The sequence below is a fragment of the Eschrichtius robustus genome, chromosome 10 (assembly GCF_028021215.1).
Source record: "Eschrichtius robustus isolate mEscRob2 chromosome 10, mEscRob2.pri, whole genome shotgun sequence".
In the NCBI taxonomy this organism is placed as follows: Eukaryota; Metazoa; Chordata; class Mammalia; order Artiodactyla; family Eschrichtiidae; genus Eschrichtius; species Eschrichtius robustus.
The window spans coordinates 7123173-7150084 of NC_090833.1; the positions used below are offsets into that span (position 1 = coordinate 7123173).

General features: G+C 51.9%; 1 protein-coding gene across 2 annotated transcripts; it reads left to right on the forward strand.

Moving 5' to 3' along the window:
* Positions 1-25573, forward strand: SH3GLB2 (SH3 domain containing GRB2 like, endophilin B2). Of its 2 annotated transcripts, XM_068553137.1 has the most exons (11): positions 2-235; positions 4483-4624; positions 5463-5591; positions 18881-19014; positions 19291-19383; positions 21541-21603; positions 23251-23274; positions 23807-23896; positions 24240-24340; positions 24746-24986; positions 25330-25573. In XM_068553137.1, the coding sequence occupies exons 1-11, from the start codon at positions 173-175 to the stop codon at positions 25435-25437; spliced, it is 1188 nt and encodes a 395-aa protein (XP_068409238.1). In that variant the 5' UTR covers positions 2-172; the 3' UTR covers positions 25438-25573. The 2 variants fall into 2 exon arrangements, with proteins under 2 accessions (XP_068409239.1, XP_068409238.1); XM_068553138.1 differs by lacking the exon at positions 24240-24340 and having other exon boundaries at positions 1-235; positions 25330-25519.
* Positions 25574-26912: the final 1339 nt, after the last annotated feature.

The following is a 26912-nucleotide window of genomic DNA, read 5'->3' on the forward strand; positions in this document are numbered from 1 at the left end:
GCCCCTCCCTGCGCGCTCGGGCAAGCTCGACGGAGACGGCTGCCGCTGGGCCAGGCGGGCGCGGTAAGGGCCAGAGCACCGGCAGCAGGTGGGCGCGGTGCGGGCTGGCGGCGGCGGGCCGGGGGCTGCCGGGCGGCGCTCGGGCCGGACGCGGCCGGCCGTGCGGAGCGCCATGGACTTCAACATGAAGAAGCTGGCGTCGGACGCGGGCATCTTCTTCACCCGGGCCGTACAGGTGAGGCCGTGCACCCTGGGCCCTGCGCGGCCGGCGGGCACCCCTGCAGCAGAGCCCGGGGCCGCGGGAGAAGGCCCTCGCGGCCGCCGCTCCTTCCCCGCTGCGGAGTCGCCCTAGCCGCCCCCCTCCGCCCCTCCTCCTTCTGCGGTGCCCAGTAGAGAGAAAGAGCCCGGGGCGGCCGGCCACACTGGCCGCACCCTCAGCGTGGCCCAGGCCCGGGGAGTGAGCCGGGCCTGCCTCGGCCCTGCTGCCGCGGGGGAGGTGTCAGCCTCCACCATTTCGACCCGCCGGCCGGGTAGTCCCGCTGTCCTGGCGCCCGCCCCGCCCCCGTGGGGGGCTCTGCTGAGGAGGGCAGAGGGCCCCAGGCGGTTCCTGTCTCCTTGCCCTTGCCCAGCAGTGACTCTTCACTCCCGGCAGGCGTTTGGAGGCCTGAGTTCCAGGCCTGAGGACTCGGGCACCCGCCCTGACCCCTTCTCTGTGCCTCAATCTCCGCACCTGTGCAATGGACTGGTGGTACTGATTCCCTCAGGTCCCTTTTACACGCTTGGATAGTCAGTCCGGAAGCCAGGAGGGCTGGGGTTATTTCCTTTCTGCTCCGTGGGAGGCCTGTTTCTCTTATTTCCCCAGGCCCCGGAGGCTGGCTGGGTGCCCTCCCTGGGAAGCTGTACAGTGGGTGATGCTGGGATTAGAACAAGTCCTGTCCATTTGGGGACAAGGGAAAAAACAGAAGCAGCTGAGTGTAATGGTGAAGACCGGGAGTCAGCTGTGGGTGTGGATGCCCCCTCTTGTGACTTTGAAGATGGGGGCTTCACCTCTCTGGGCCACAGTTTTTCAGTCTGAAAAATGGCCTTAGCAATCCCTCCCTCCCAGCATGGATGTGAGTGTCCCGGGCACTCCACGTGAACGTGCTCACTAAAGGCAAGTCATTCTTGGTGTAACGTGCTTAGTATTGCAGCTGTGCAGCATGTGACATTAGGCAAGTCTCGGAGCCTCCGTGTTCCCTTCTGTCAATCAGGGGTCGCACCAGTCTGCCTCCAAGGGTGGCTGCAGCCTTGGGGCTTGGCCCGTCACAGCGCTCTGGGAACAGATTCTGTTGTTTGTCCTTGCCCTGGTTGTTGGTTCTCTGGAGGAGCCCAGCCCCAGACAGTCTCTTGGAAGCCCACATGCCCATGTTTACTAGAAAGCACAGTGTCCCGTTGAGGACTTGTGCCCCAGAGAGGGTTTGCTGCTCCGTGTTCCAAGCCCTGCCGGGGACCCCAGCCCTAGTGGGGACGCTAGCAGCCTGGAGTTCATTGGCCAGCCCCTGTTCATCCAGAAGGTAGGGAATTCTCCCCAGTGTTGGTATGGCAACCACTTTATCTCCCACATCTGGGAAGAACCTGATCTGCCAGTTTCCTGCTACTTTGGGGCCCTAGCACCTGACCTGGCCAGGCCTGCAGAGCCTGGGGTATGGGGAAGCTTGGTCCCTGTGGCCTTTTTTCTCCTGGGGGGGGGCAGGCCCACTGGTTCGCCCATACTGGAGTGGGAGCCAGCGCCCAGGCCCCCGCCTCCAGAGTGGAGGAGGGAGCTGGGAGCTTTATAAATAGAGGCTTTCTCTGGCCCTGCACGCCCACTCCCTGCTGCTGCCATCTTGCAGGGAGCAGCCTCTGAAGCCTGGGCTCTTCCTCTTGGCAGGGATGGGGCAGGGTGGCAGCCAGAAGAGAGAAGGTCTTGAAATGTGACCTGGGCAGGAGAGCACACTCAGGGGACCCTCCTGAGGCCAGTCTGCCCTGGGGTAGGAGTCAGCCAGCAGGGACAGGGGGTGGTTTATTATTAATGTGTGGGCAGCTCCTCTGTGTAGGTGCCACCTACCTACGCACGACATGCTGGGTAAGGGCTCAGCCCCTCCGTGTGCCGAGGACACTTTTAGGAGCCTCACCTCATCCCCATCTGGTAGGGAACTGGACCTTGGCCCTGGGATGAGAATCCGGAGGCCAGATCCCTTTTGCATGGGAGATTCTAGGATGGCTTCTCAGTCCCCGAACTGTGCCTTGAAGGTCAGGAGGGGTTTGCCGAGTTGGTCCAGGTGATGGGAACAGCCCAGCTAAGGGCACCCAGACAGGAAAACCTAAGGCATGTTTGGGTAAGATGCCAGTGGGGGTGGGAGTGGGCAGTGGAAGTGCTAGTACTAATGCTGTTGGTAGTAATTGCAGTATTACTAATAGCATAGTAGGAGTAATGATAATAAAAGCCAGGGAGGCTGTGGCATCGTTCTCATCCGAGCCAGGCAGACAGCGGTGAACGTGGGAGGGATGCCCAAGATGTTGGGAAAGCCCGGTAGGACTTTGAACCTGGGTGGGTGTGTGGTGTGAGGGACGGGTGGCGAGGTGGCACGGCGGGGAGTGCTGCCATTAACCTTGGTAAGAAGGGGAGATGCTGAGGTGCACACTGAGGGTGACACAATCACCTGAATCAGACTGGCTGGTGCCATCAGGGTAAGGACGTCCCTAGGTGGCTCCTGAGAGCCGAGGAGGGACCTGAGGGAGACCTTTTATTAATGATGATGATGACGCCAGCTAACGTTTATCAGGCCTGTACTGTGTGCTGACCATGGAACTAAGCACCTTCCAAATATTCTGTGAGATAGGTCCTGTTATCCCCATCCTCCGGGGGGAAACTGAGGACCAGAGAGGTGACTTTGCCTCTGACCCTCGATTCTCTCATCTGCAAAATGGGGTAATGCTAATCCCTGAAGGGTCTGGGTGAGGAGAGGCCTGTTCAGGGCCTGGCTCCGGGAGGCCCCAGCTTGGGGAATGTGAGGAAGAAGAGGAGTCGGGAGACCGGGAGGAGGCCAGGAGCAGCTGGTTCCCAGGTGAGGAGCCGCAGGCTCTAACCCTGGCCCACCCAGCTCTGCAGAGGGAAACCCAAGCCCCCATGCATAATTGATGGCTGCCGAGCTGGAGCAGCCGAACAGAGCAGCCTGACCACCGCTGGTGCCTCCTGCCCCTTGCAGCTGGGCCTGTCCTTGGCCTCTGGATGACTCACCGCTGCCTAGTCGTCTGGGAAGGGCCTCCAGACCCCCAGCCTATGTGACTCCAGCACAACCTGCCTCTTGCTCAGTCTCGCGGCATCTTCTGTGAAATGGGAAACTTGGCCGGCCTGAGGGCAGTGTCTGGTGTTGTCAGGGCTGATGTTACTCCTGCCCGTCTTCACCCCTTTGCTGTTTGCCTGTGACCTCCCCTTGGCTGGACAGGGCCTTTGAGATCAGAGAGGCCAGGACTTGGGCCGGTTTCTGGTTTTTCTTAGGTGGCCCCCATGGTTTCTGCCAGCTCTGAAGGGGGACCCTTGTGACATCCTGGTCCTTTCCTGGCCTTGGGGCGGGGCTGCCGAGCTTTCTGGGCCCTGGGCGTGCCCAGCAGTTGGCTCTGATGAGCTGGCGCTGCTCCCCATCTACCACTCCAGGCAACCGGAGGCCAGCCATGTGGCCATCCTCCCCCCCACATTCCCCTTCCCTCCCAGCCATCTCTCTGCGCATCAGCTCTTAACAGCATCAGCACTTAACACTGAACACTGACTGCCTGCCAGATCCTAGCCTTTATGTCTTATCCACATCTTTTTTATTTCATTCTTACAACCTATGAGGGAGATGCTATTACTTATTATTACCATTTTCAGCTTAGGAAACTGATGCTCAGAGAGGCAAAGCCACTTGCCCAAGGTCACACAGCTCATCAGACTGAGACTTGAATCAAGTCCCTCTGATTCTGGAACCTGGGTTCCTCTGACACCCTCCCTTGGTATCCCCTTCCCGTGGCTCCCAGCTGCCCCTGGAACATCCTGATAACCCCAGACCTTGCTCTGTGCCCCTTTTGTTCCCTGAGCACTTGTTACCAAGTGCTTTCCTTCAGAGTCAGGCTGGGAGGACCCTTAGTGATAGGCTCCCAAGGGTTCCTTACACCCTAAGTTGTATGTCTGATTTTGTACAAATGTGCTTTTCTGGGGAGAGGGAGTCTGTATCTTTCATTGAATTTCCAAAAGGAGCCATGATCCCCAAACTCTGGTCCAACCACCTCATTTCACAGAGGAACAAACTGAGGCCCAGGGCAGGGTTGCACCTTGATCAAGGTCACAGAGCAGGTCAGGGGCAGAGCAAGTTTCTTGACCTTGGGGCCTGAGTTCCAGCCAGGTGGGAGGGGTAGATGGGTGGGGCAGGGGTGGTCCTCCCGTCCCCCTTTCTGAGCCCTCCATCCCGGGTCCTCCCCCCACAGTTCACAGAGGAGAAATTCGGCCAGGCCGAGAAGACCGAGCTTGATGCCCAGTTTGAGAACCTTCTGGCCCGGGCAGACAGCACCAAGAACTGGACGGAGAAAATCCTGAGGCAGACAGAGGTGTTGCTGCAACCCAACCCCAGTGAGTGGACACGGGCCGGCCCCGGGCTCGGGGCGGGAAGCTGCGGGCAGGAGCCCCAGCTGCTGAGACTGTGCAGGTGGGCCTGGGCGGCAGGTGGGATTTGGGTTAGACTCTTGGGGCTTAAGGCTGCTGTTTTGGGGGGTCCCGCTTAAAGAAAACAGCAGACTCAGTGTTGGGCTCCAGGATGTGCTCTCTGGGACAGTGGAAATGCTAAGTTTCGCACAGAGGAGTTGAAGAAGTGCCTGGAAACTAAAACACAGTTGGGAGAAGAGGCAGGAGAAACGGGAGCCAGGTCACTGGAGGGAAGGCAGCGAGGCTCAGGGATGAAAGAGGACTTGCCGAGAGTCACACGCAGCGTGGTGCAGGCAGACGCAGGTGCAGGAGAACCTGTGGGAAGAGAGGGCTGGCCTGGGGTCATGAGGCTTGTATGCCTGTATGTCTGCTGTTAGCTGAGTGAGTGTGCTGAGAGCTTTCTGGGGCCAAGCCAGGGCATTGCTCACGTGTGTGTTATGCCCTGTAAATCCATACTGTAATGAGGGAGAAGCTGGGGGGCGGGAAGGGGCGGCGGTTGCCTTCAGGCCCGTCACCCGCAGCTGTGTGACCTCGGGCAGGCATTTCACATGTCTGAGCCATGGCTTCTTCCTCTCTAGAGTGAGGGCTTCGCGGGGTCGAGTGCCAGTCTCACACAGTTGAGAATCAGCAAGAGAGTATTCTGGAAGTCACCAGGCTGGGCGCCCCTGTGGGCAGGCCCTGGTCTGGGTCTGTTTCTGTCACCACAGCTTTCATCCTTGGGCTCCTACCTAAGAGCCCTGTGGCTTTGGCTGCTGTCTCCCCGCAGGTGCCCGAGTGGAGGAGTTCCTGTATGAGAAGCTGGACAGGAAGGTGCCCTCGAGGGTCACCAACGGGGAACTGCTGGCTCAGTACATGGCAGAGGCGGCCAGTGAGCTGGGGCCCACCACGCCCTACGGTGAGCCAGTCCCCACAGCCAGGGTCGGGGGTCACGGTCTCTGGCGCGAATCTTCTTCCCTCCCTTCTCTCCTTCCTTTCTCTGTTTTTTAATTTGCACACATGATACCTGGATTCATTCTGCTTGTAAACACCTCAGTCAATGGAGATGAAAATAGAGTAAAAAATAGAAGCCTCCCGGGACTTCCCTGGTGGTCCAGTGGTTAAGACTCTGTGCTCCCAGTGCAGGGGGCACGGGTTTGACCCCTGGTCGGGGAACTAAGATCCTGCATGCCGCACAGTGCAGCCAAAAAACAAACAAAAAAAATACAAACCTCCCTTACCCAGTTTTGGTTTGTGTGCATTTTTTAATGGGATCATATTATGTGTACTTTTCTGCAACCTGATTTTTAAACTTGGCATTGCACTACAGATAATCTGTTCACAGCACTTACAGAGTCATCTCAATCTTTATTTTTTATTTTTTAAGTTTTATTTAGGTACAATTTATACACTGTAAAGTACACCTGTTTTAAGTGTGTAATTTGATGATTTTTAGTGAATTTACAGAATTGAACAAACATCCCCCAATCCAATTTATGTATTTTTTAAAATTTTATTTAATTATTTTTTTAATTGAAGTACAGTTGATTTACAATATAGTGTTAGATTCAAGTGTACGGCACAGTGATTCAGTTATATACACGCACACACAACATATATATATTCCTTTTCAAATTCTTTTCACTTTTAGGTTATTACAAAATATTGAGTGTAGTTCCCAGTGCTATACAGTGGGTCTTGTTGGTTATCTATTTTATATACAGTAGTGTGTATATGTTAATCCCAACCTCCTAATTTATCCCTCCTCCCACCCCCCCTTTCCCCTTTGATAACCATAAGTTTGTTTTCTGTGTCTGTGAGTCTGTTTCTGTCTTGTAAATTAGTTCATTTGTATCATTTTTTAAGATTCCACATATATGTGGTATCATATGATATTTGTGTTTCTCTGTCTGGCTTAACTTCACTTAGTATGATAATCTCTAGTTGTGTCCATGTTGCTGTAAATGGCATTATTTCATTCTTTTTTATGGCTGAGTAACATTCCATTGTATTTATATACCACATCTTCTTTATCCATTCACCTGTTGATTGACATTTAGGTTGCTTCAATGTCTTGGCTATTGTGAATAGTGCTGCAATGAACATTGGGGTGCATATAGCTTTTCCAATTATGGTTTTCTCTGGATATATGACCAGGAGTGAGATTGCAGGATCATATGGTAGCTCTGTTTTTACTTTTTAAAGGAACCTCCATACTGTTCTCCATTTTGGCTGCACCAGTTTACATTCCCACCAACCATGTAGGAGGGTTCCCTTTTCTCCACACCCTCTCCAGCATTTATTATATGTAGACTTTTTGATGATGGTCATTCTGACTGGTGTGAGGAGATACCTCACTCTAGTTTTGATTTGCGTTTCTGTAAAAATTAGCGATGTTGAGCATCTTTTCACATGCCTTTTGGCCATCTAAATGTCTTCTTTGGAGAAGTGTCTATTTAGATCTTCTGCCCATTTTTTGATTGGGTTGCTTGTTTTTTGATATTGAGCTGTATGAGCTGTTTGTATATTTTGGAGATTAATCCCTTGTCAGTTGCATTGTTTGCAAATATTTTCTTCCATCTTGTAGGTTGTCTTTTCGTTTTGTTTCCTTTGGTTTGGTTTCCTTTGCTATGCAAAAGCTTTTAAGTTTAATTCCCATTTGTTTATTTTTGTTCTTGTTTCCATTACACTAAGAGACGGATCCAAAAAGATACTGCTGCAATTTATGTCAAAGAGTGTCCTGCCTATGTTTTCCTCTAGGAGTTTTTGTTTGTTTGTTTGTTTTTTATATTTATTTTTGGCTGCGTTGGGTCTTCGTTGTTGTGCGTAGGCTTTCTCCAGTTGTGGTGAGCGGGGGCCACTCTTCCTTCCGGTGCGCAGGCTTGTCATTGCAGTGGCTTCTCTTGTTGCGGAGCACGGGCTCTAGGCGCGCAGGCTTCAGTAGTTGTGGCACACAGGCTCAGTAGTTGTGGCTCGTGGGCTCTAGAGCGCAGGCTCAGTAGCTGTGGCACGTGGGCTTAGTTGCTCTGCGGCATGTGGGATCATCCCAGACCAGGGCTCGAACCCGTGTCTCCTGCATTGGCAGGCAGATTCTTAACCACTGTGCCACCAGGGAAGTCCCCCTCTAGGAGTTTTATAGTATCTCGTCTTACATTTAGGTCTTTAATCCATTTTGAGTTTATTTTTGTGCGTGGTGTTAGAGAATTTCTAATTTCATTCTTTTAATTTAGCTGTCCAGTTTGCTCAGCACCACTTATGGAAGAGATTGTCTTTTCTCCATTGTATATTCTTGCCTCCATTGTCGTAGAGTAATTGACCGTAGGTGCATGGGTTTATTTCTAGGCTTTCTGTCCTGTTCCATTGATCTATATTTCTGTTTTTGTGCCAGTACCATACTGTTTTGATTACTGTAGCTTTGTAGTATAGTCTGGAGTCAGGGAACCTGATTCCTCCAGCTTCATTTTTCTTTCTCAAGACTGCTTTGGCTATTCAGGGTCTTTTGTGTTTCCATACAAATTTTAAAATTTTTTGTTCTAGTTCTGTGAAAAATGCCATTGGTAATTTAATAAGGATTGCACTGAATCTGTAGATTGCCTTGGATAGTATAGTCATTCTGAGAATACTGATTCTTCCAATCCAAGAACACAGTATATCTTTCCATCTGTTTGTGTCATCTTTGGGTTTTTTTTTTTGGCTGTGCTGCACGGCTTGTGGGATCTTACTTCCTAACCACTGGACCACCAGGGAATTCCCTCATCTTCCGTTTCTTTCATCAGCATCTTATAATTTTCAGAGTACAGTTCTTTTGCTTCCTTAGGTAGTTTTTTTTTTTTTTTAATATATTTATTTATTTATCTTTTTTTTTTTTGGCTGCATTGGGTCTTCGCTGTTGTGCACAGGCTTTCTCTAGTTGTGGCTGCTCTTCATTGTGATGGCTTCTCTTGTTGCAGAGCACGGGCTCCAGGTGCACAGGCTTCGTTAGTTGTGGCACGTGGGCTCAGTAGTTGTGGCTTGCGGGCTCCAGAGCACAGCCTCAGCAGTTATGGCGCACAGACTTAGTTGTTCTGCGACATGTGGGATCTTCCCGGACCAGAGCTCGAACCCATGTCCCCTGCATTAGCAGGCAGATTCCTAACCACTGTGCCACCAGGGAAGTCTTCCTTAGGTAGTTTTATTCCTAGGTATTTTTATTCTTTTTAATTTCTCTCTCTGGTCTTTCATTGTTAGTGTATAGAAATGCAACAGATTTCTGTGTATTAATTTTGTATCTTGCAACTTTATCAAATTCACTGATGAGCTCTAGTAGTTTTCTGGTGGCATCTTTAGGATTTTCTATGTACAGTATCATGTCATCTGCAAACAGTGAGAGTTTTACTTCTTCTTTTCCAATTTGGATTCCTTTTATTTCTTTTTCTTCTCTGATTGCTGTGGCTAGGACTTCCAAAACTATGTTAAATAAAAGCGGCACGAGTGGACATCTTTTGTTTTGTTCCTGATCTTAGAGGAAATGCTTTCAGTTTGTCACCATTGAGTATGATGTTAGCTGTGGGCTTGTCATATATGGCCTTTATTGTGTTGAGGTAGGTTCCCTCTACCCCCACTTTCTGGAGTGTTTTATCATAAACGGATGTTGAATTTTATCAAAAGCTTTTTCTGCATCCATTGAGATGATCATATGGTTTTTATTCTTCAATTTGTTAATGTGGTATATCACACTGATTGTTTTGTGGACATTGAAAAATCCTTACAGGGACTTCCCTGGTGGTCCAGTGGGTAAGACTCCATGCTCCCAATGCAGGGTGCCCAGGTTCGATCCCTGGTCAAGATCCTGCATGCATGCCGCAACTAAGAGTCTGCATGCTGCAACTAAGAAGTCCGTACACCACAACTAAGGAGCCCACGCGTCACACGTTGGTAATGGTGTATGATCCTTTTAATGTATTGTGGGATTCAATTTGCTAGTATTTTGTTGAGGATTTTTGCGTCTATGTTCTTCAGTGATATTGGCCTGTAATTTTCTTTTTTGTGTGGTGTCTGTCTGTATTTGGTATCAGGGTGATGGTGGTCTCGTAGAATGAGTTTGGTTCCCGCCTCTGCAATTTTTGGAATAGTTTCAGAAGGATAGTTGTTAACTCTTCTTTAAACATTTGATAGAATTTTCCTGTGAAGCCATCTGGTCCTGGACCTTTGTTTGTTGGAAGTTTTTAAATCAGAAATTCAACTTCAGTACTTGTAATTGGTCTGTTCATATTTCCTCTTCCTTCCTGGTTCAGTCTTGGGAGATTGTACCTTTTTAAGAATTTGTACATTTCTTCTAGGTTGTCCATTTTAGTAGCATATAGTTGCTTGTAGTAGTTTCTTACAGTCCTTTGTACTTCTGTGGTGTTGGTTGCAGCTTCTTCCTTTTCATTTCTAATATTACTGATTTGGGTCCTCTCCCTTTTTTTCTTGATGAGCCTGGCTAAAGATTTATCAATTTTGTTTATCTTTTCAAAGAACTAGCTTTTAGTTTCATTGATCTTTTCTGTTGTTTTCTTAGTCTCTAATTTATTTATCTATGCTCTGTTCTTTATGATTTCTTTCCTACTAACTTTAGGTTTGTTTGTTCTTCATTTTCTAGTTGCTTTAGGTGTAAGGTTTGGTTGTTTATTTGAGATTTTTCTTGTTTCCTGAGGTAAGCTTGTATCACTATAAACTTCCCTCTTAGAACTGCTTTTGCTGTGTCCCATAGGTTTTGGCATAGTGTTTTCATTTTCATTTCCCTCTAGGTATTTTTTAATTTCATCTTTGATTTCTTTTTTTATTAATTAATTAATTTATTTATTTATTTGTCTGCGCTAGGTCCTAGTTGCGGCATGCGGGATCTTTTAGTTGCAACATGCAGGCTCCTTTAGTTGCAGCATGCCGGATCTAGTTCCCTGACCAGGTATTGAACCTGGGCCCCCTGCATTGGGAGTGCAGAGTCTTAATCACTGGGCCACCAGGGAAGTCCCTCATCTTTGATTTCTTTGGTGAGCCATTGGTTGTTTAGTAGCACATTGTTTACCCTCCACGTGTTTGTGTTTTTTGCAGTTTTTTTCTTGGACTTGATTGCTAATCTCATAGCATTGTGGTCAAAAAAGATACTTGATATGATTTCAGTTTTCTTAAATTTACCAAAACTTGCTTTGTGGTCCAGCATGTGATCTATCCTGGAGAATGTTCCATGTACACTTGAAAAGAATGTGTATTCTGCTGCTTTTGGATGGAAAGCTCTATAAATAACAGTTAAGTCCATCTGGTCTAATGTGTCATTTGAGGCCTGTGTTTCCTTATTGATTTTCTGTCTGGATGAACTGTTCATTGATGTAAGTGGGGTGTTAAAGTAGACCCATACTATTGTTTACTGTCTATTTCTCTTTTTACATCTGTTAACATTTGCCTTATATATCGAGGTGCTCCTGTGTTGGGGGTGCATATATATTTATAATTGCTCTGTCTTCTTCTTGGATTGATCCCTTGATCATTATGTAGTGTCCTTCTTTGTCTCTTGTAACAGTCTTTATTTTAAAGGCTGTTTTGTCTGGGACTTCCCTGGCTGTCCTTCTTTGTCTCTTGTAACAGTCTTTATTTTAAAGGCTGTTTTGTCTGGGACTTCCCTGGCTGTCCAGTGGTTAAGACTGTGTGCTTCCAGTGCAGGGGACGCAGGTTCGATCCCTGGTCGGGGAACTAAGATCGCACATGCTGCACGGCACAACCGAAAAAAAAAAAAAAGCAATGAAATGGGTCTCTTGTAGACAACATATATATGGGTCTTGTTTTTGTATCCATTCAGCCAATCTGTGTCTTTTGGTTGGAGCATTTAATCTGTTTACATTTAAGGTAATCATCGATGCGTATGTTCTTATTGCCATTTTTTTATACACTTATTTATTTATTTTAATTTATTTATTTATTTATTGGCTGTGTTGGGTCTTTGTTGCAGTGTGCGGGCTTTCTCTAGTTGCGGTGAGAGGCAGCTACTCTTTGTTGCGGTGCGCAGGCTTCTCGTTGCAGTGGCTTCTCTTGTGGAGCACAGGCTCTAGGCATGCGGGCTTCAGTCGTTGTGGCTCTCAGGCTCAGTAGTTGTGGCTCACAGGCTCTAGAGCACAGGCTCAGTAGTTGTGGTGCACGGGCTTCGTTGCTCCGTGGCATGTGGGATCTTCCCAGACCAGGGCTCAAACCCATGTCCCCTGCATTGGCAGGCGGATTCTTAACCACTGTGCCACCAGGGAAGTCCCTTATTGCCATTTTGTTAATTATTTTGGATTTGTTTTTGTAGGTCTTTTTTCTTCCTTTCCTCTTTTCTTTCCTCTTTTCTTGTGATTTGATGACTATTTTTAAGGGTTTAGGATAGATGGATTAAACGTTTTTAAAAATATTTATTTATTTATTTGGTTGCGTCAGGTCTTAGTTGCGGCACGAAGGATCTTTCAGTGTGGCACGCGGGCTCTTCGTTGCGGCATGTGGGCTTGTCTCTAGTTGTGGCGCGCGGGCTCCTGGGCACGTGGGCTCTGTAGTTGTGGCGCGCGGGCTCCAGAGTGCGTGGGCTGTGTAGTTTGTGGCATGCAGGCTCTGTCCTTGAGGTGCGTGAGCTCAGTAGTTGTGGCGTGCAGGCTTAGTTGCCCCACGGCATGTGGGATCTTAGTTCCCCGACCAGGGATTGATTGAACCTGTGTCCCCTGCATTGGAAGGTGGATTCTTTACCACTGGACCACTGGGGAAGTCGCTGATGGCTATCTTTAGTGTTGTGTTTGGAATCCTTTTTTTCATGTGTGTATCTTATAAATTTTTCATTTGCAGTTACCATGAAGTTTTGATGTAGCAGTCTATATCTACATGATTGTTTTAAGTTTCTGATCTCTTAATTTCAAATGCATTTCAGATATCCTGCACTTGTACTCTCCTTCTCTCACAATCACTGGTTTTGATATCACGTTTGTGTGTGGATGATTTCCTACCTTTACTGTATGTTCACCTTTACTGGTGAGCTTTCCCATTTCATAATTTTCTTGTTTCTAGTTGTGGCCTTTTCTTTTTCGCTTAGGGAAGTTCCTTCAGCATTTATTGTAAAGCTGGTTTGGTGGTGCTGAATTCTTTTAGCTTTTGCTTGTCTGTAAAGCTTTTGATTTCTTCATCAAATCTGAACGAGAGCCTTACTGGGTAGAGTATTCTTGTTTGTAGGTTTTTCCCTTTCATCACTTTAAATATACTGTGCCACTCCCTTCTGGCCTGCAGAGTTTCTGCTGAAAAATCAGCTGATAGTCTTACGGGGATTCCCTTGTATGTTATTTGTTGCTTTTCCCTTGTTGCTTTTAATATTTCTCTTTGTCTTTATTTTTGTCAGTTTGACTACTATGTGTCTTGGCGTGTTTCTCCTTGGGTTGATCCTGTATGGGACTTTCTGCGCTTCCTGGACTTGGGTGTCTCCCCCAATCCAGTTTAAAGAACATTTCCATCACCTGCAAAAAAGTAACTTGTGTCTACTTATAGTCAGTCCCACTCCCACCGCCAGACAACTAATGTGGCTTTGTTATTTTTCATTGTTGTTTTTGTCGTTTTTTATAAATTTATTTATTTATTTGGCTGCATGCGGGATCTTTCATTGCGGCACACAGGCTTCTCTCTACTTGCGTGGCATACAGGCTCCAGAGCACGTGGGCTCAGTAGTTGCAGCATGTGAGCTCTCTAGTTGTGGCACGTGGGCTCTAGAGTGCACAGGCTCAGTGGTTGTGGCACATGGGCTTAGTTGCCCCACGGCATGTGGGATCTTAGTTCCCCAACCAGGGATCGAACCCAAGTCCCCTGCATTGGAAGGTGGATTCTTAACCACTGGACCACCAGGGAAATCCCAATGTGGTTTTGTCTCTACAAATTTGCCTTTTCTGAATATTTCATATAAATGGAATCAAGTGATATATTGTTTTTTGCACGTGGCTTCTTTGTCTTTGAGGTTCATCCATGTTATAATGTGTTTTAGGATTTTATTCCTTCTTACTGTTGAAGAGTGTTCCACTGTATGGGCTGATCGCATTTTCTTTGTCCACATACCATTTGAGAGACATTTGGGTTGTTTCGCTTTAAACAGTTGCGTATGAACTTTTGTGAGGATATATGTCTTCACTTCTACTGGGTATATACCTAGGAGTGGAATTGCTGAGTCATATGGTAAATTTATGTTTAACATTTTTTTTAATTTAATTTTATTTTTGGCTGTGCTGTGTGGCTTTCGGGATCTTAGTTCCGCAACCAGGGATTGAACCCTGGCCCTCGGCAGTGAAAGTGCAGAGTCCTAACCACTGGACCACCAGGGAATTCCCTGTGTTTAACCTTTTAAGAAATTGCCATACTGTTTTCCAAAGTGGCTGTGTGATTTTACATCCCACCAGCAGGGTGGTGTTTAATTTCCTGATATTTATGGATTTTCCAAGTTTCGTTCTGTTGTTGATTTCTAATTTAATGTCGCTGTGGTCAGAAAACATACTTTTCATGATTTTAATACTTTTAAATGTATTAAGACTTGTTTATGGCCTATAGTGTATGGTCTCTACTGGAGGATGTTTCATGCTCCCTTAGACATTGTACTTTATGTTGTAGGGTAGTGTTGTCAGGCCATCTTGGTTGATAGTGTTGTTTATCCTCTGTATCCTTGTTGATTTTGTCTTATTGTCCCATCCTTTATTGAGAGCATTAAAGTCTCCAGTTATTTCTGTTGAACTGTCTATTTCTGTCTTTATTCTGTCAGTGTTTGCTTCATGTATTTTGGAGCTGTGTTGTTAGGTCTGTATGTTTATAATTGTATATCTCCCTGCTGAATTGACCCTTCTATCGTTGTAAAATACTACTCTTTGTCTCTAGTTAACATTTTTTGGTCTTAAAGTCTGCTTATCTGATAGTAGTATGGCCACTCGTGTTCTCTTATGGTCACTCCTATTCTCATATTGTTATATGCAAACAGGGGCATGTATCTTTTTCTGTCCTTTTATTTTCACCATACTTATGTCTTTAAATCTAAGGTATGTCTCTTATAGAGAGCATATATTTGAATCTTTTTAAAAAAATCCAATCTGACAGTCTTTGCCTTTCGATTGAAGTGTTTAATCCATTTACATTTAATCTAATTGTTGATGTGGTCAGATTGCCATTTCGTTATTGTCTCCCTGTATCTCAGGTGTTTTTTGTTTGATCCTCTGTTACTGCCTTCTTTTGAGTTAAATAGATATTTTCTAGTGTAATATTCTAATTTCTTTGTTGCTTTTTTTTTTTACTTTAAAAATCTTTCTTAGTGGTTTTTTTTTTTTTTTTTTTTTTAATATTTATTTATATTTATTTTGGCTGTGCCAGGTCTTAGTTGCAGCATTCAGGATCTTCACTGCGGCATGTAGGATCTTTAGTTGCGGTATGTGGGTTTCTTAGTTGCTACATGCATGTGGGATCTAGTTCCCCAACCGAGGATCAAACCCATGTCCCCTGCATTGGGAGCGTGGAGTCTTACCCACTGGACCACCAGGGAAGTCCCTCTTAGTGGTTTTACAATTTAAATTACAATATGTATTTTAACTTAACACAATCTACTTTGGAGTAATACTAACTGAATTCCAGTAAAATATAGAAACTTTGCTCCAGTATAACTCCCTTCTCGTCCTCTTCCTTTGTGCTATTATTGTCATACATATTATATCTCAACAACAGTTTTATAATTATTTTATGTAGTTGTCTTTTAAATCAATTAAGAAAAGAGAAAAGGGGGCTTCCCTGGTGGCGCAGTGGTTGGGAATCTGCCTGCCAATGCAGGGGACACGGGTTCGAGCCCTGGTCTGGGAGGATCCCACGTGCCGCGGAGCGGCTAGGCCCGTGAGCCACAGCTGCTGAGCCTGAGCGTCTGGAGCCTGTGCTCCACAACAAGAGAGGCTGCGATGGTGAGAGGCCCGCACATCGCAATGAAGAGTGGCCCCCGCTTGCCACAACTAGAGAAAGCCCTCGCACAGAAACGAAGACCCAACACAGCCAAAAATAAATAATAAATAAATTAAAAAAAAAAAAAAGAGAAAAAAATTTATATTCTCTTTTATATGTGCCTATATAATTACCTTTACTGGTGCTCTGTATTTCCTTATGTAGATTCTGGTTACCATCTAGTGTCATTTCACTTGAACCTGAAGTATTTCTTCTATGGCAGGTCTGCCAGCAATGAATTCTTTTAGCCTTTGTTTATCTGGGAATGTCTTTATTTTGTGTTCACTTTTGGAAGACAGTTTTGCTGTATATAAAATTCTTGGATGAGAGTTTTTTCCTTTCATCACTTTGAATATATCCTCTCACTATCTGGCCTCCCTTGTTACTGATAAGAAGCCAGTTCAAATCTGCTGTTGAACCCTTCTAGTGATTTTTACTTATCAGTTATTATACTTTTCAACTCTAGAATTTTCATTTCTTTTTTATAATTTTAATCTCTTAATTGACATTCCCTATTTGAGACGTCATTGTCATCATACTTTCCTTAAATCTTTAAACGTCGTTTCTATTAGGTTTTTTATTTTTTAATTAAATATAGTTGATTTATGTGTTAGTTTCTGGTGTACAGCATAGTGATGCAGTATTTTTGCAGATTATATTCCATTATAGGTTATTACAAGATAATGGCTATAATTCCTTGTGCTATACAGTATATCCTTTTTTTTTAAAATTTATTTTTGGCTGTGTTGGGTCTTCATTGCTGTGCACGGGCTTCCTCTAGTTGCAGTGAGTGGGGGCTACTCTTCGTTGCGGTGTGTGGGCTTCTTATTGCAGTGGCTTCTCTTTGTTGCAGAGCACTGGCTCTAGGTGTGCGGGCTTCAGTAGTTGTGGCATGTGGGCTTCAATAGTTGTGGCTCGCAGGCTCTAGAGCGCAGGCTCAGTAGTTGTAGCGCACGGGCTTAGTTGTTCTGTGGCATGTGGGATCTTCCCAGACCAGGGTTCGAACCTGTGTCCCCTGCGTTGGCAGGTGGATTCTTTTTTTTTTTTTTTTTTTTTAATAAATTTATTCATTTATTTATTTTTGGCTGTGTTGGGTCTTCGTTGCTGCACGCGGGCTTTCCCTAGTTGCGGAGAGAGGGGCTACTCTTTGTTGCAGTGCACCGGCTTCTTATCGAGGTTGCTTCTCTTGTTGCGGAGCACGGGTTCTAGGCACGTGGGCTTCAGTAGTTGTGGCACGTGGGCTCAGTAGTTGTGGCTTGCGGGCTCTAGAGCGCAGGCTCAGTAGTTGTGGCACATGGGCCTAGTTGCTCCACAGCAGGTGGGATCTTTCCGGACCAGGGATTGAACCTGTGTCCCCTGAATTGTCAGGAGGATTCTTAACCACTGCGCCACCAGGGAAGTCCCTATATCCTTGTTGCTTATCTGTTACATATATAGTAGTTTAATCCCATAACCCTAATTTGTCCCTCCCCACCGTCAGGGTTTTGTTTTGTTTTTGTTTTTTTACTTACTTGTAATAGCTGCTTAGAAGTCTTTGTCTGCTCGGTCTAATATCTGGGCCTCCTTGGAGATAGTGTCTGTTGATTGCTTTTCTTTCCCTGTGTACTGTCCGTACTTTCCTATTTCTTTGCATGTCTTATAATTTTTGTTGAGTTATTACTGCTGTTTGTTTGTTTCTTTAGAGACTTGCCTGAGCTAATTGTTTAGAGTCTGTGTTCTCTGCAGTATGCAGCTACTGATGTCTCTACTTGTTTTTCTTTTTAAATTATCCTTTTTATTTTTAAGCCTAGCTTCCTAGGGGTTTCTTCCAGGTCAGCATATGTTAGTGGTCAGCCAATGATTAATCAGAGGTTGTGCTTAAACATCTTGCACCATTAAGGCTTTACTGATGAATTTATGAGTGGGCTGGGGAACACACTCAAAGTTCAAGCAGTTTACATGTCTGCCCAGCTTTTAGTTTGTGAATGTGCAAAGCCTCCCGCTAGCCAAGAATGAGTTGATAGCTGGGGTTCTCTCCCATCTCTCCCAAGTGTGCTATACACATGCATAGCCTTCCAGACCACCAGAGATGTCTGGATTTTATCAAGGCCCACTATGACTATCTCATTCCCCAGATCTCCTGTTAAATTTCCGACAGGTCTGTTGCTTGTTCCAGCCAGTATTCCAGCTTCATGTTAGCTGTGATGTTGGCCTTTCCTGATTATTTGCCATTGAGATCACTATTGTTTGTGACCCTGTCCCGTGGGTTTTTCTGTGTTCCAGCCCAAATCAAGTCAGCCCCCTCAGGGCTTGCCCCACCCTGCTAGAGCTACAGCACCACAGAGCTTGAGGAGATGGGAGTACCCCCAGGCTAAAAAGCCACAGACTCCATTGTTTTTACCAAGGTCCAAAAGTTCTGGAATAAATGCTTCTCAATTTGTTATTTGCCTTAGGTTAATTTCCAGAGTACAGAAATCATTGTTTTTGAGAACTGTGTCCAGTTGTGTTTTTTTTTAAAAAGATACTCTTTTTTTTTTTTGGGCCGCACTGCACAGCATACAGGATCTAGTTCCCCGACCAGGGATTGAACTTGGGCCCCCTGCAGTTGAAGTGTGGAGTCTTAACCACTGGATCACCAGGGAAGTCCCTGTGTCCAGTTTTATTATTGCTTTTTGGGGAGAGGATTTGCTGAGCTCCTTCCTCTGTCATTCTGAAAGTCGCCCCCCACCACACATCTTTTTTTTTTTTTTTATTTTTTTTATTTTTTTTATTTATGGCTGCGTTGGGTCTTCGTTTCTGTACGAGGGCTTTCCCTAGTTGTGGCAAGCGGGGGCCACTCTTCATCGCAGTGCGCAGGCCTCTCACTATCGCCGCCTCTCTTGTTGCAGAGCACAGGCTCCAGACGCGCAGGCTCAGTAGTTGTGGCTCACGGGCCTAGTTGCTCCGCGGCATGTGGGATCTTCCCGGACCAGGGCTCGAACCCGTGTCCCCTGCATTGGCAGGCAGATTCTCAACCACTGCGCCACCAGGGAAGCCCCCACACATCTTTTTAATGGCTGTGTAGCGTTCCGTTCTTCGGGCATCCCGCTATTTATTTGTCGATAGGTATATGGATATGTAGATTTTCCACATTTTCCCAGGCCAGCCGTTCTGCTCTTGCCTCTCAGAACATCCCTCTCTGAGCTCTCCCCTACTTCCTGGGGTCAGAGCGGCCTGAACCAACCCTCTTCCTCACCCCTCCACTTTGTTTCTCAGGGAAGACACTGATCAAGGTGGCAGAAGCAGAAAAGCGCCTGGGAGCCGCAGAGAGGGATTTTATCCACACTGCCTCCATCAACTTCCTTACACCCCTGCGCACCTTCCTGGAAGGGGACTGGAAGACGATCTCGGTGAGGGGCCTGGGGCCACTTGCTTCCTGGTAGCAGTGGCAGCCCTGTCCTCATAGCTGCTGAGCCCAGGCTCTTCTCCCGTGCTGGGACCCAGCACTCCTGGGACCTCCCCAGACATGGCTCCTGTGGACTGAGTGGCCTGGAGTGGATGACTCCCCGCGTCCAGGCCTCAGTTTCCCCGTCTTGACTAGATGGTCCTGGGGGCTGGTCCTGCCAGGGCCGGGGGTCTCCCAGGGCTGCCCCAGGTCTCACTGTTCCCTGTTCCCACCCCCTCAGAAGGAGAGGCGGCTCCTCCATAACCGGCGTCTGGACCTGGATGCCTGCAAAGCACGGCTGAAGAAGGCCAAGGCCGCAGAAGCCAAAGCCACGGTAGGTGTCCTGCTGGCCTCCTCCCCCCCCGGCCCTGGTTGGAGCCAAGGAGGGGGTGAAGGGACCTGGTGTTTGGCATGACTTCTCTCCCCTGTCCCTGCCTGGAGAGGCCTGGCTGGGGGCTGCTGCTCTGCTGACCACTTCAGGTCACGCCTCTCTGCCCCACCTGCAACGGACCCCTGGCGGCCCAGAGCCCTGGGACCCAGGGCAGACGTTGATGGGGTGGGCGGACCAGCAGTGCCCCGACCTGGGCTCAGGGCGGCCCGCAGCCTCCCCAGACAGACAGACAGCTGGCTTCTTGCATGCCCCTGCCCTGCCCTCCCTGGGTGCTCGGCTCTGTTCCCGGCTCTGCCCGGACGTGGCTCCCCCTACTAACTCCCCCACCTGCTGCTGCAGCGCTGGTCCCAGGGTGCCCTGCGCTCAGGCTCCCCTGTGGTGGTGTGGAGGGCCCCGGAGCTGGACTGCCTACCTGCCCAGGGGCATGTCTGAGGGGCCCTTTGGGAGCCCCACGGCACTGGATAGGGTCTGGGCTGTCTTGGCTCCCTCCCCCTTCACTCTCGGCTCACGGAGCCCTGTCCAGCCAGGCCGATGGGACACAGTGTGGGACACTTTGACCAGGGCTAGGCCAGGGTTGGGAGAGCTGGGCCTGAGGGTGGCCAGGCTGCTTGGGGTGCAGGGACCGAAAGGCCACCTCACGCCCTGGGGAGGGAATCCCAAGGTCAGGTCCAGGGCATGCCGTGGAATCCCCCAGCCCGGGCTCCCCGCTCCCCTGAGAGTTCCAGCCTCCAACCCTCCTTGCGTTCCCCTCCCTCAGTGTGGCCACCTGGGGCCGCGGAGCCTGGGCAATGCATCTGGCGAGAGCCGTGGGCAAGGTCCCGGCTCATCCAATTGTGTGGGGTCCAGACTGGAGGCAGGGGCTCAGCCACTGGAGTCTTGTTGGCTTGGGCAGGATGACCTATGTCTGTCTAAGTCACCTGGACAGGACAGTCTCCCCGCCATGCAGGGGTGGACCACCTCTCGAGTAACTTGGCCAGCACAAGCTCTTCCTACATCAGCCAGGCGGGGGAGCCCTTCCTTAGTTACTGGGACGGCACGACCTCCCCTCCAGTTGGTTGGCCCAGAGTCTTTGCCTTGGGCAGGACACCGCCCCCCCCGTCCCGAGCTGGGCCCTGGCAGCCCAGATACAGCATCCCAGAGGACTCCAGCCCAGCAGTGCACCCCGTCCTTCCCGTTCTTCCTACCCCTCTCACAACACACTCACACACTCACACACACACACACACACACACACACACACACACACACACACACACACACACACACACGTCAGGACTCCTTCCAGAGGGCAGGGTTGTGTGTCCCTCCCGCCGGGACCCCGGGGGCCTGCTCCCGCCTGCGCTGTGGACTCACTAACTCTTTGTTTTTGTTCCTTTCCGTTCTGCTTTGGGTAACTTGGCTCAGTGTGAGGGAGATGTGAGTATACCTGTCCCACGTGCTGTGCTGCTTCTGGTTTGCCCATCTCGGCCTCGGGCCCACAGTGCCGGGTCGGCCGGGGACGTCCTCAGGGCGTTTTGCAAGCAGCTGGTCTCCCCACCGGAGGCTCTACCATGTGTAGCCTCTGCTTCGGGGGGACGCCAGGCATTGGAGCCTGTGAGTCAGCTTTTTGCAAATGTTGAAAGCCTGTCACTGTGTCCATCCATGCATCCATCTGTCCATCCTCGTTGTGGGGAGGGGCCTGGTCCTTGCTGCAGGAGCGAGAGACGTGGTGTGCGGAGGTTCTGGACGGAGAGAGCTGGGCAGGGCGGGCTTTGTTTGGAGGACGGTGGGTCTAGCTGGGGCATCTGAGTGAGGCCGGGGCCCCGGGAGGAGGGGCCGTGGCCGCCGGGCCAGGGGCTGGACCCGTCTGTGGCTTGCCCCAGGTAAGGGCCCTGACGGCAGGCGTGTCCACCCACTTAATCTTGGTCTGGACTCGCCTCGGCCCGCCTCCTCTGCAGGTGGTTGGCTTGGGGAGAAGCGGGGGGCTCTGTGTTGTATTTGTCTGTACCCTCCTGTCCGTGGGGTCGGGGGCTCTTGGCATCTCCCATGGGAGAGTCTAGGGCGGCCTCCCGGCCCGGCCCCGCGTGACCCCCTCCCCCCATGAACTCTGTTCCCCGCCAGACGGTGCCTGACTTTCAGGAGACTAGACCTCGTAATTACATTCTCTCGGCCAGCGCCTCCGCGGTAAGCGCCCCCGCCCCGCCCCGCTCCCCATCCCCTCCCACACTCGGGCCTGATGTGCAGCGAACTGGAGCCACAGGGGGAGGCAGGGGCCGCGCCCCTGGTCAGGCAAGTCCTGTCCACCCGCCTCTGCCCTGTGCCCTGTGCCCGTGTTGCCGGCCTTGCTTCTCCCTGCCCAGCGCTGAAGGTGAGCCTGGCCCGCTGCGCGGCACAGCCCGGTGCACTTGGGGCGGCAGCAGCCCCACCTCCAGGGCACCTGAGAGTCTGCCCAGCCCCGACCCCCCCAGAGCAGGCACCGCCCCCTCCCACACTCACCGTCCTGGAGCGCCCAGCCGTGCAGCCTGGAGGAGAGGGAGGAGGTCTGGGCCTGGCCTGCCACGGGGTCACGGGGGACAGGGACGGCGCTGTCCATCCAGCTGCCTCCGTAGCACATCCGCTAGGTGTCCTGGAAGTGCTTGAGACTGAGCGGGAGGGTGGGAGGGCACAGCGGGGTGGGGGAAGGAGCCGCCTGGGCCCGAGGCCCAGAGGTGGAGAACAGAGTGTGTCCTGAGCTGGCAGGGGCTGGGACTCTGGAGGTGGGATGGGCGGGGCTGGATCAGGAAGACGTTGAATGTCTTGGTGTCTTTTCTTCCTACAGCTCTGTTGAGATTTGTGGTATTTAATGTTTAGTTTGGGAAGTAGGCAGATCACACCTATCCCATCATGCCTGTCGAAACCACCGCTGTGCCTTTCTCTGCCTCTCTCTCTCTGTCCCTCCTCCCCCCCCCACCCCCCACGGGTGACAACCTTCTGCAAAGACCCTCTGGCTCTTCTCCATCTGTCATAAGCATGTTGCCGTGTGCAGTCATTTGTCCTCGGGGGCGTGAACCACAGTGTAGTCCACCGGTCCCCTGTGGCTGGGTCTCCGACGTGTGTCCACGTGGAGGTTGCTTCCCGTGTTGCAATTTGCTAAACGGCACTGAGGTGGGACACCTCTGTCCAAGGGCTGGCCTTGTTTTGCTTTCCGCATTTCAGGTCACATCTTAGGGTAGCAGCGGGCAGGAGAAATGGGTCTCCTAAGCCGTGGTGGGGGGAGGGGGGTCTTTCTTCTTTAGACTCTGGATGACACTTCCCGCCCCCCTTCCTGGGCCGAGTGGAAAGAGGACTATCCAGGAGGGTGGAGACGGCCCTGTTTTTTCCTTGTGCCTTTGAACCCCAGTGTGACTCGGGCACGAGGCTGCCTTTCTCTGCCGAAGGACAGAAAGGTTCAGTGACTGGTCCAGGGTCACACAGTCCTGCCTCCCAGCCCACCAGCCTTAGCCAAGTGTCAGGGTGGGGTGCGGGACGCTCGGTCTCCCTCGAGACCCCAGTCAGAGCCTGGGGGCTGGCACTATAGGAGAGACCCAAGTAGGACTCCCCAGCTGGCTGTCCCCCTCCCCGCATGTGGCATGTGGGACTGGATGGATTATGATGTCGGAGCCCCCCCCTTCACACCAGGCCTCACCCCAGCCTCAGCTCCTCGTTGGGCTGTGGGGAGGGAGTCGGGGAGAGGTTGGGGTCTCAGGGAGCTGGGGCAGGGCCTGGGCTCTGGGGTCCAGCCGTCCTCCCCTCCCCTGCTGACCGGTGCCCCCCTCCCTCCCCCGCTGACCGGTCCTGTTGTGGTCTCCGCAGCTCTGGAATGATGAGGCGGACAAGGTAAGTCGGGGCTCAGGGAAGAGGCTGCAGGGGGTGGGCAGCGGGAGTCCAGGCTCACCTGCTGCCGTCGGGGGCAGGTCTGTTTCTAGTTCTGGGCTCTGCCCTCGCTCCCTGGGGCCACAGTAGGGGTTGTCACTTCCTCTCTGCCGTGTCGCACACAGTGGGCCCTCCGGAGGCGACTGTTGGTTGGATTTGTCCCTGATGGGTGGTGGCGTCAGATGGGCAAATGAATGAGTATGAAAGGCCAAGGCAGGGCTCCCGAGGCTCTGTCTGCTTGTCCAGGAACTGGCCTCAGGAGGGGGTGGGGTCCAGGCGGGGCTGTCGCTCCTCCAGGGGTCAGGGCTTGAGGCCTGAAGTCAGGGGTGGGAAGTGCACTCCTGCCACCGATGTCTGCATCCCCGGGGGCAGTGACAGCTGCCACAGAAGGGAAGAGGAGGCCGCTCCTGGGCGGCTTCAGAGGCGCGGGAGAAGGCTGGTGGGAGGGAAGCTGGGGGCGGTTCTTGTTCTCGCGCTCATGCCCTGCCCTTCCCAGGCTGAGCAGGAGCTCCGAGTGGCCCAGACAGAGTTTGACCGGCAGGCAGAAGTGACCCGGCTCCTGCTGGAGGGAATCAGTAGCACTCACGTGAGTCCTGCCCCCCCGTTTCCTCCTTCTGTCGTCCACCGTCTTCTCGCCGCCCCTCGCCCCTCGTGTCCCCGTGAAACTAGGCCATATTGAGGCAGCGAGTGAACCTGGATCTCGAAGGCAGGTGGGGAAGGGGGAGCTTGAGCCCACAGTCTGTAAGGATGGGATTTAGCCTCGGCAGAGCAGGTCCCAAAGGGTGGGTACCTCCCTCCAACCCCAGGGAGCAAGTGGCCTGGGCAGAAGATATCGGAATGCTGGGCCAGGGTCTGCAGAGGACAGGATGGGGAATGGGATGTTTTGGCCCCTCGCATCCCCCCGTCAGCCATGGGCGTCTTCCCCGCAGGTGAACCACCTTCGCTGCCTCCATGAGTTCGTTGAGTCTCAGACCACTTACTATGCCCAGTGCTACCGCCACATGCTGGACCTACAGAAGCAGCTGGGCAGGTGCCCACCGGGGTCCCCTGGCTCCCAGCCCCGACCGCCCCAAACTCGGAAAGCTCCGTGACACCCAGGGTGGGGTGGAGGGCTGCCGACTGTGGGGGGGGACATCACACCGCTCTCTGGGCCCGGGCACCCTATCACAGTGGCAGTGAGGTGGCTGGCCTTGGGGACCTCTGGTGCGGTTTCTCGAGACTGTGGGGGGTGGGGGGTGGCGGGGACGGCGGGAGCATCTCACGTTCCCCGTTTCCCTCTTCCCTTCATGCCGCCAGCTCCCAGGGAGCCATGTAAGTAGCGACATCTCCTCGCCTCCGCGGCCGTGGACCCAGCTGGCGTTTGGCGGGGCACACGGGACTCCCGGGGGTGTGTGGCTCCCGGCTGCTGAGGTGTGCCCCCCTCTCTCCTCTCCAGATTTCCGGGCACCTTCGTGGGCACCACAGAGCCCGCTTCCCCGCCCCTCAGCAGCACCTCACCCACCACCGCCGCGGCCACTATGCCTGTGGGGCCCTCTGTGGCCGGCCTGGCCCCTCCGGGGGAGGCCGCTCTCCGCCTGGAGGAGGTGGCGCCTCCCGCCAGCGGGACCCGGAAGGCCCGGGTCCTCTACGACTACGAGGCGGCCGACAGCAGCGAGCTGGCCCTGCTGGCTGACGAGGTGGGCCTGGGTGCCATGAGGACGGGGGAGGGGCCGGGGCCGGCTCACACGCGCCGGGAAACTGGAGCTGGGAGCGTGGGGCCTGCAGACCCTGCACCGCGGGCTTCCAGCCTCTGAGTGGCCCTGGGGGCAGAGCTGGGACCAGTCGGGTAGGCGGAGACGGCGCCAGCTCTGAGGAAGCAGCCTCTCTGATCTGTCTCTGTAGAGCAGCTGAGGAGGTGAGCGCCCGCCTCAGGAGGTGTAGTTTCCCGGGTTTCGGGAGACCGCAGGTCTGTCCCCTCTTAGGGCTGGGCCAGTTCTGCCTGGCCGGGGCGTGACCCTCCTTCTCCGCCCTCCTCTTCAGCTCATCACTGTCTACAGCCTGCCTGGCATGGACCCTGACTGGCTCATTGGCGAGAGAGGCAACAAGAAGGGCAAGGTCCCTGTCACCTACTTGGAACTGCTTAGCTAAGCAGGCCCCCTCCCAGGCCCCTGCCCATTCTGGCCTGGGCAGGAGAGGATGGGTGCAGCCCTGCCACTTGTCTTGTCTGTTGGTGACCCAGCTGCTCAGGGTGGGGAAACTAACCCCATCCCATCCCGCCCCCGGTCCTCCAGCTGCGAGGGGCCCCAGAGGCTGAACGCTCCCGGCCCCTCCGCCAGCCCTGCTTCTGACCTGGTTCTGGAGATCCCACCCGCACCGCCCCCCCCCCCCCCCCCCACCACCACCGCCGCCTGCGTCCCTGAGCGCCCCAGCCCTCCCGGCTCCTGCTAAGGAGGGTGGGCCTGGCTGCAGCAGCTGCGCTCAGGGCCTAGGCCCGTGGGGGTCAGTGCAGATGGCCTGAGGAAGCCCTGGGGCCGCACCCCGGGCGAGGGAGCTCCTGCCTTTTAGTTGCCAAAAGCAGCACGGGGGGAAAGGCAGGCAGGTCTGTGGCAGGCCTGGGCACCGGTTGTCGTCCCCTCTGGAGGAGCTGGAGCAGAGGGGAGCCTGGCAGGAGAGGCGGGCCTGGCCCGTGGAGTGGCATCTCCCCGGTGCTACCCTTCCCCTCCCACACAGCTCAAGCCAAGTATGGTGGCTGCAGCCTGCACCTCTCCACACTCACTTTTTAACTGATCTTTTTACTCTGCCTGTGTGCTTGCTCTCTGGCCAGTGACAAATAATAAACCATCCTTCGTGTGCATGTTGCCTGAGCTCCGGTCGGGTCGCGGGCCTCACAGGTGGGAAAGGGACGAGGAGACGTCACGTCTGCACCACCCCTCCTTCTGGGGGGAGGGCGTGAGGTACAGAGAGCAATGCGCCTGCTGTGGGCCCCTCCCTCCCAGAGCACTAGGGCAGAGGGAGGGAGAGAGCTCTACGGGCAAAGCCAGCGCCTCCCTTCCTCCCACGCTGCCTGTGCTGCTCAGGAGGGAGTGCTGTTCTACTGCAGCTGTGTAATCTACGTTTTTTCCTTTGGGTGGGGGTTGGTTTGGGCCACGCCGTGCAGCTTGCAGGATCTTAGTTCCCCAGCCAGGGGCTGAACCCAGGCCCCTGCAGTGGAAGCGCAGGGTCCTAACCACTGGACCACCAGGGAAGTCCCATGAAGCTGCATAATAGATGTTTTGTTCCTAAGAAAAACTTGGCCTAAAATCGGGCAGAGTGGAGTGGACTGTAAAATTTGCCTGATAGTTGTTTAAGCTTGAGTAATTGACAGCTGACAGTGCTTCCCAGGGGCCCGGCATTGAGCCAAGCACGTTCACGTGTATTCTCGTGTCGTCCTCGCAGACGAGGGAAGAAGAGATCGAAGTCACCTCCGCGAGGTTCCATAACTGGCAGGTGGCCACGCAGGGACTCTAGCCCAGGTCAGTCTGGTTCCAGAAACTTCAAGTGGTACCTCTGGGCTACAAGCCAGGTTTCAGATTAAGGCTTGTGGCCGGGCCCAGAACTCTGTGATTAGGTCCCAAGGAGGCTAG

What these genes read in the sequence shown, in the direction of transcription:
- SH3GLB2 (XM_068553137.1), top strand. Translation starts at nt 173, where the DNA reads ATGGACTTCAACATGAAGAAGCTGGCGTCGGACGCGGGCATCTTCTTC. An exon ending in GGAATGATGAGGCGGACAAG is followed by an intron (nt 23,275 to 23,806) that starts GTAAGTCGGGGC and finishes TGCCCTTCCCAG; the next exon opens with GCTGAGCAGGAGCTCCGAGT. An exon ending in TGGCCCTGCTGGCTGACGAG is followed by an intron (nt 24,987 to 25,329) that starts GTGGGCCTGGGT and finishes CCTCCTCTTCAG; the next exon opens with CTCATCACTGTCTACAGCCT.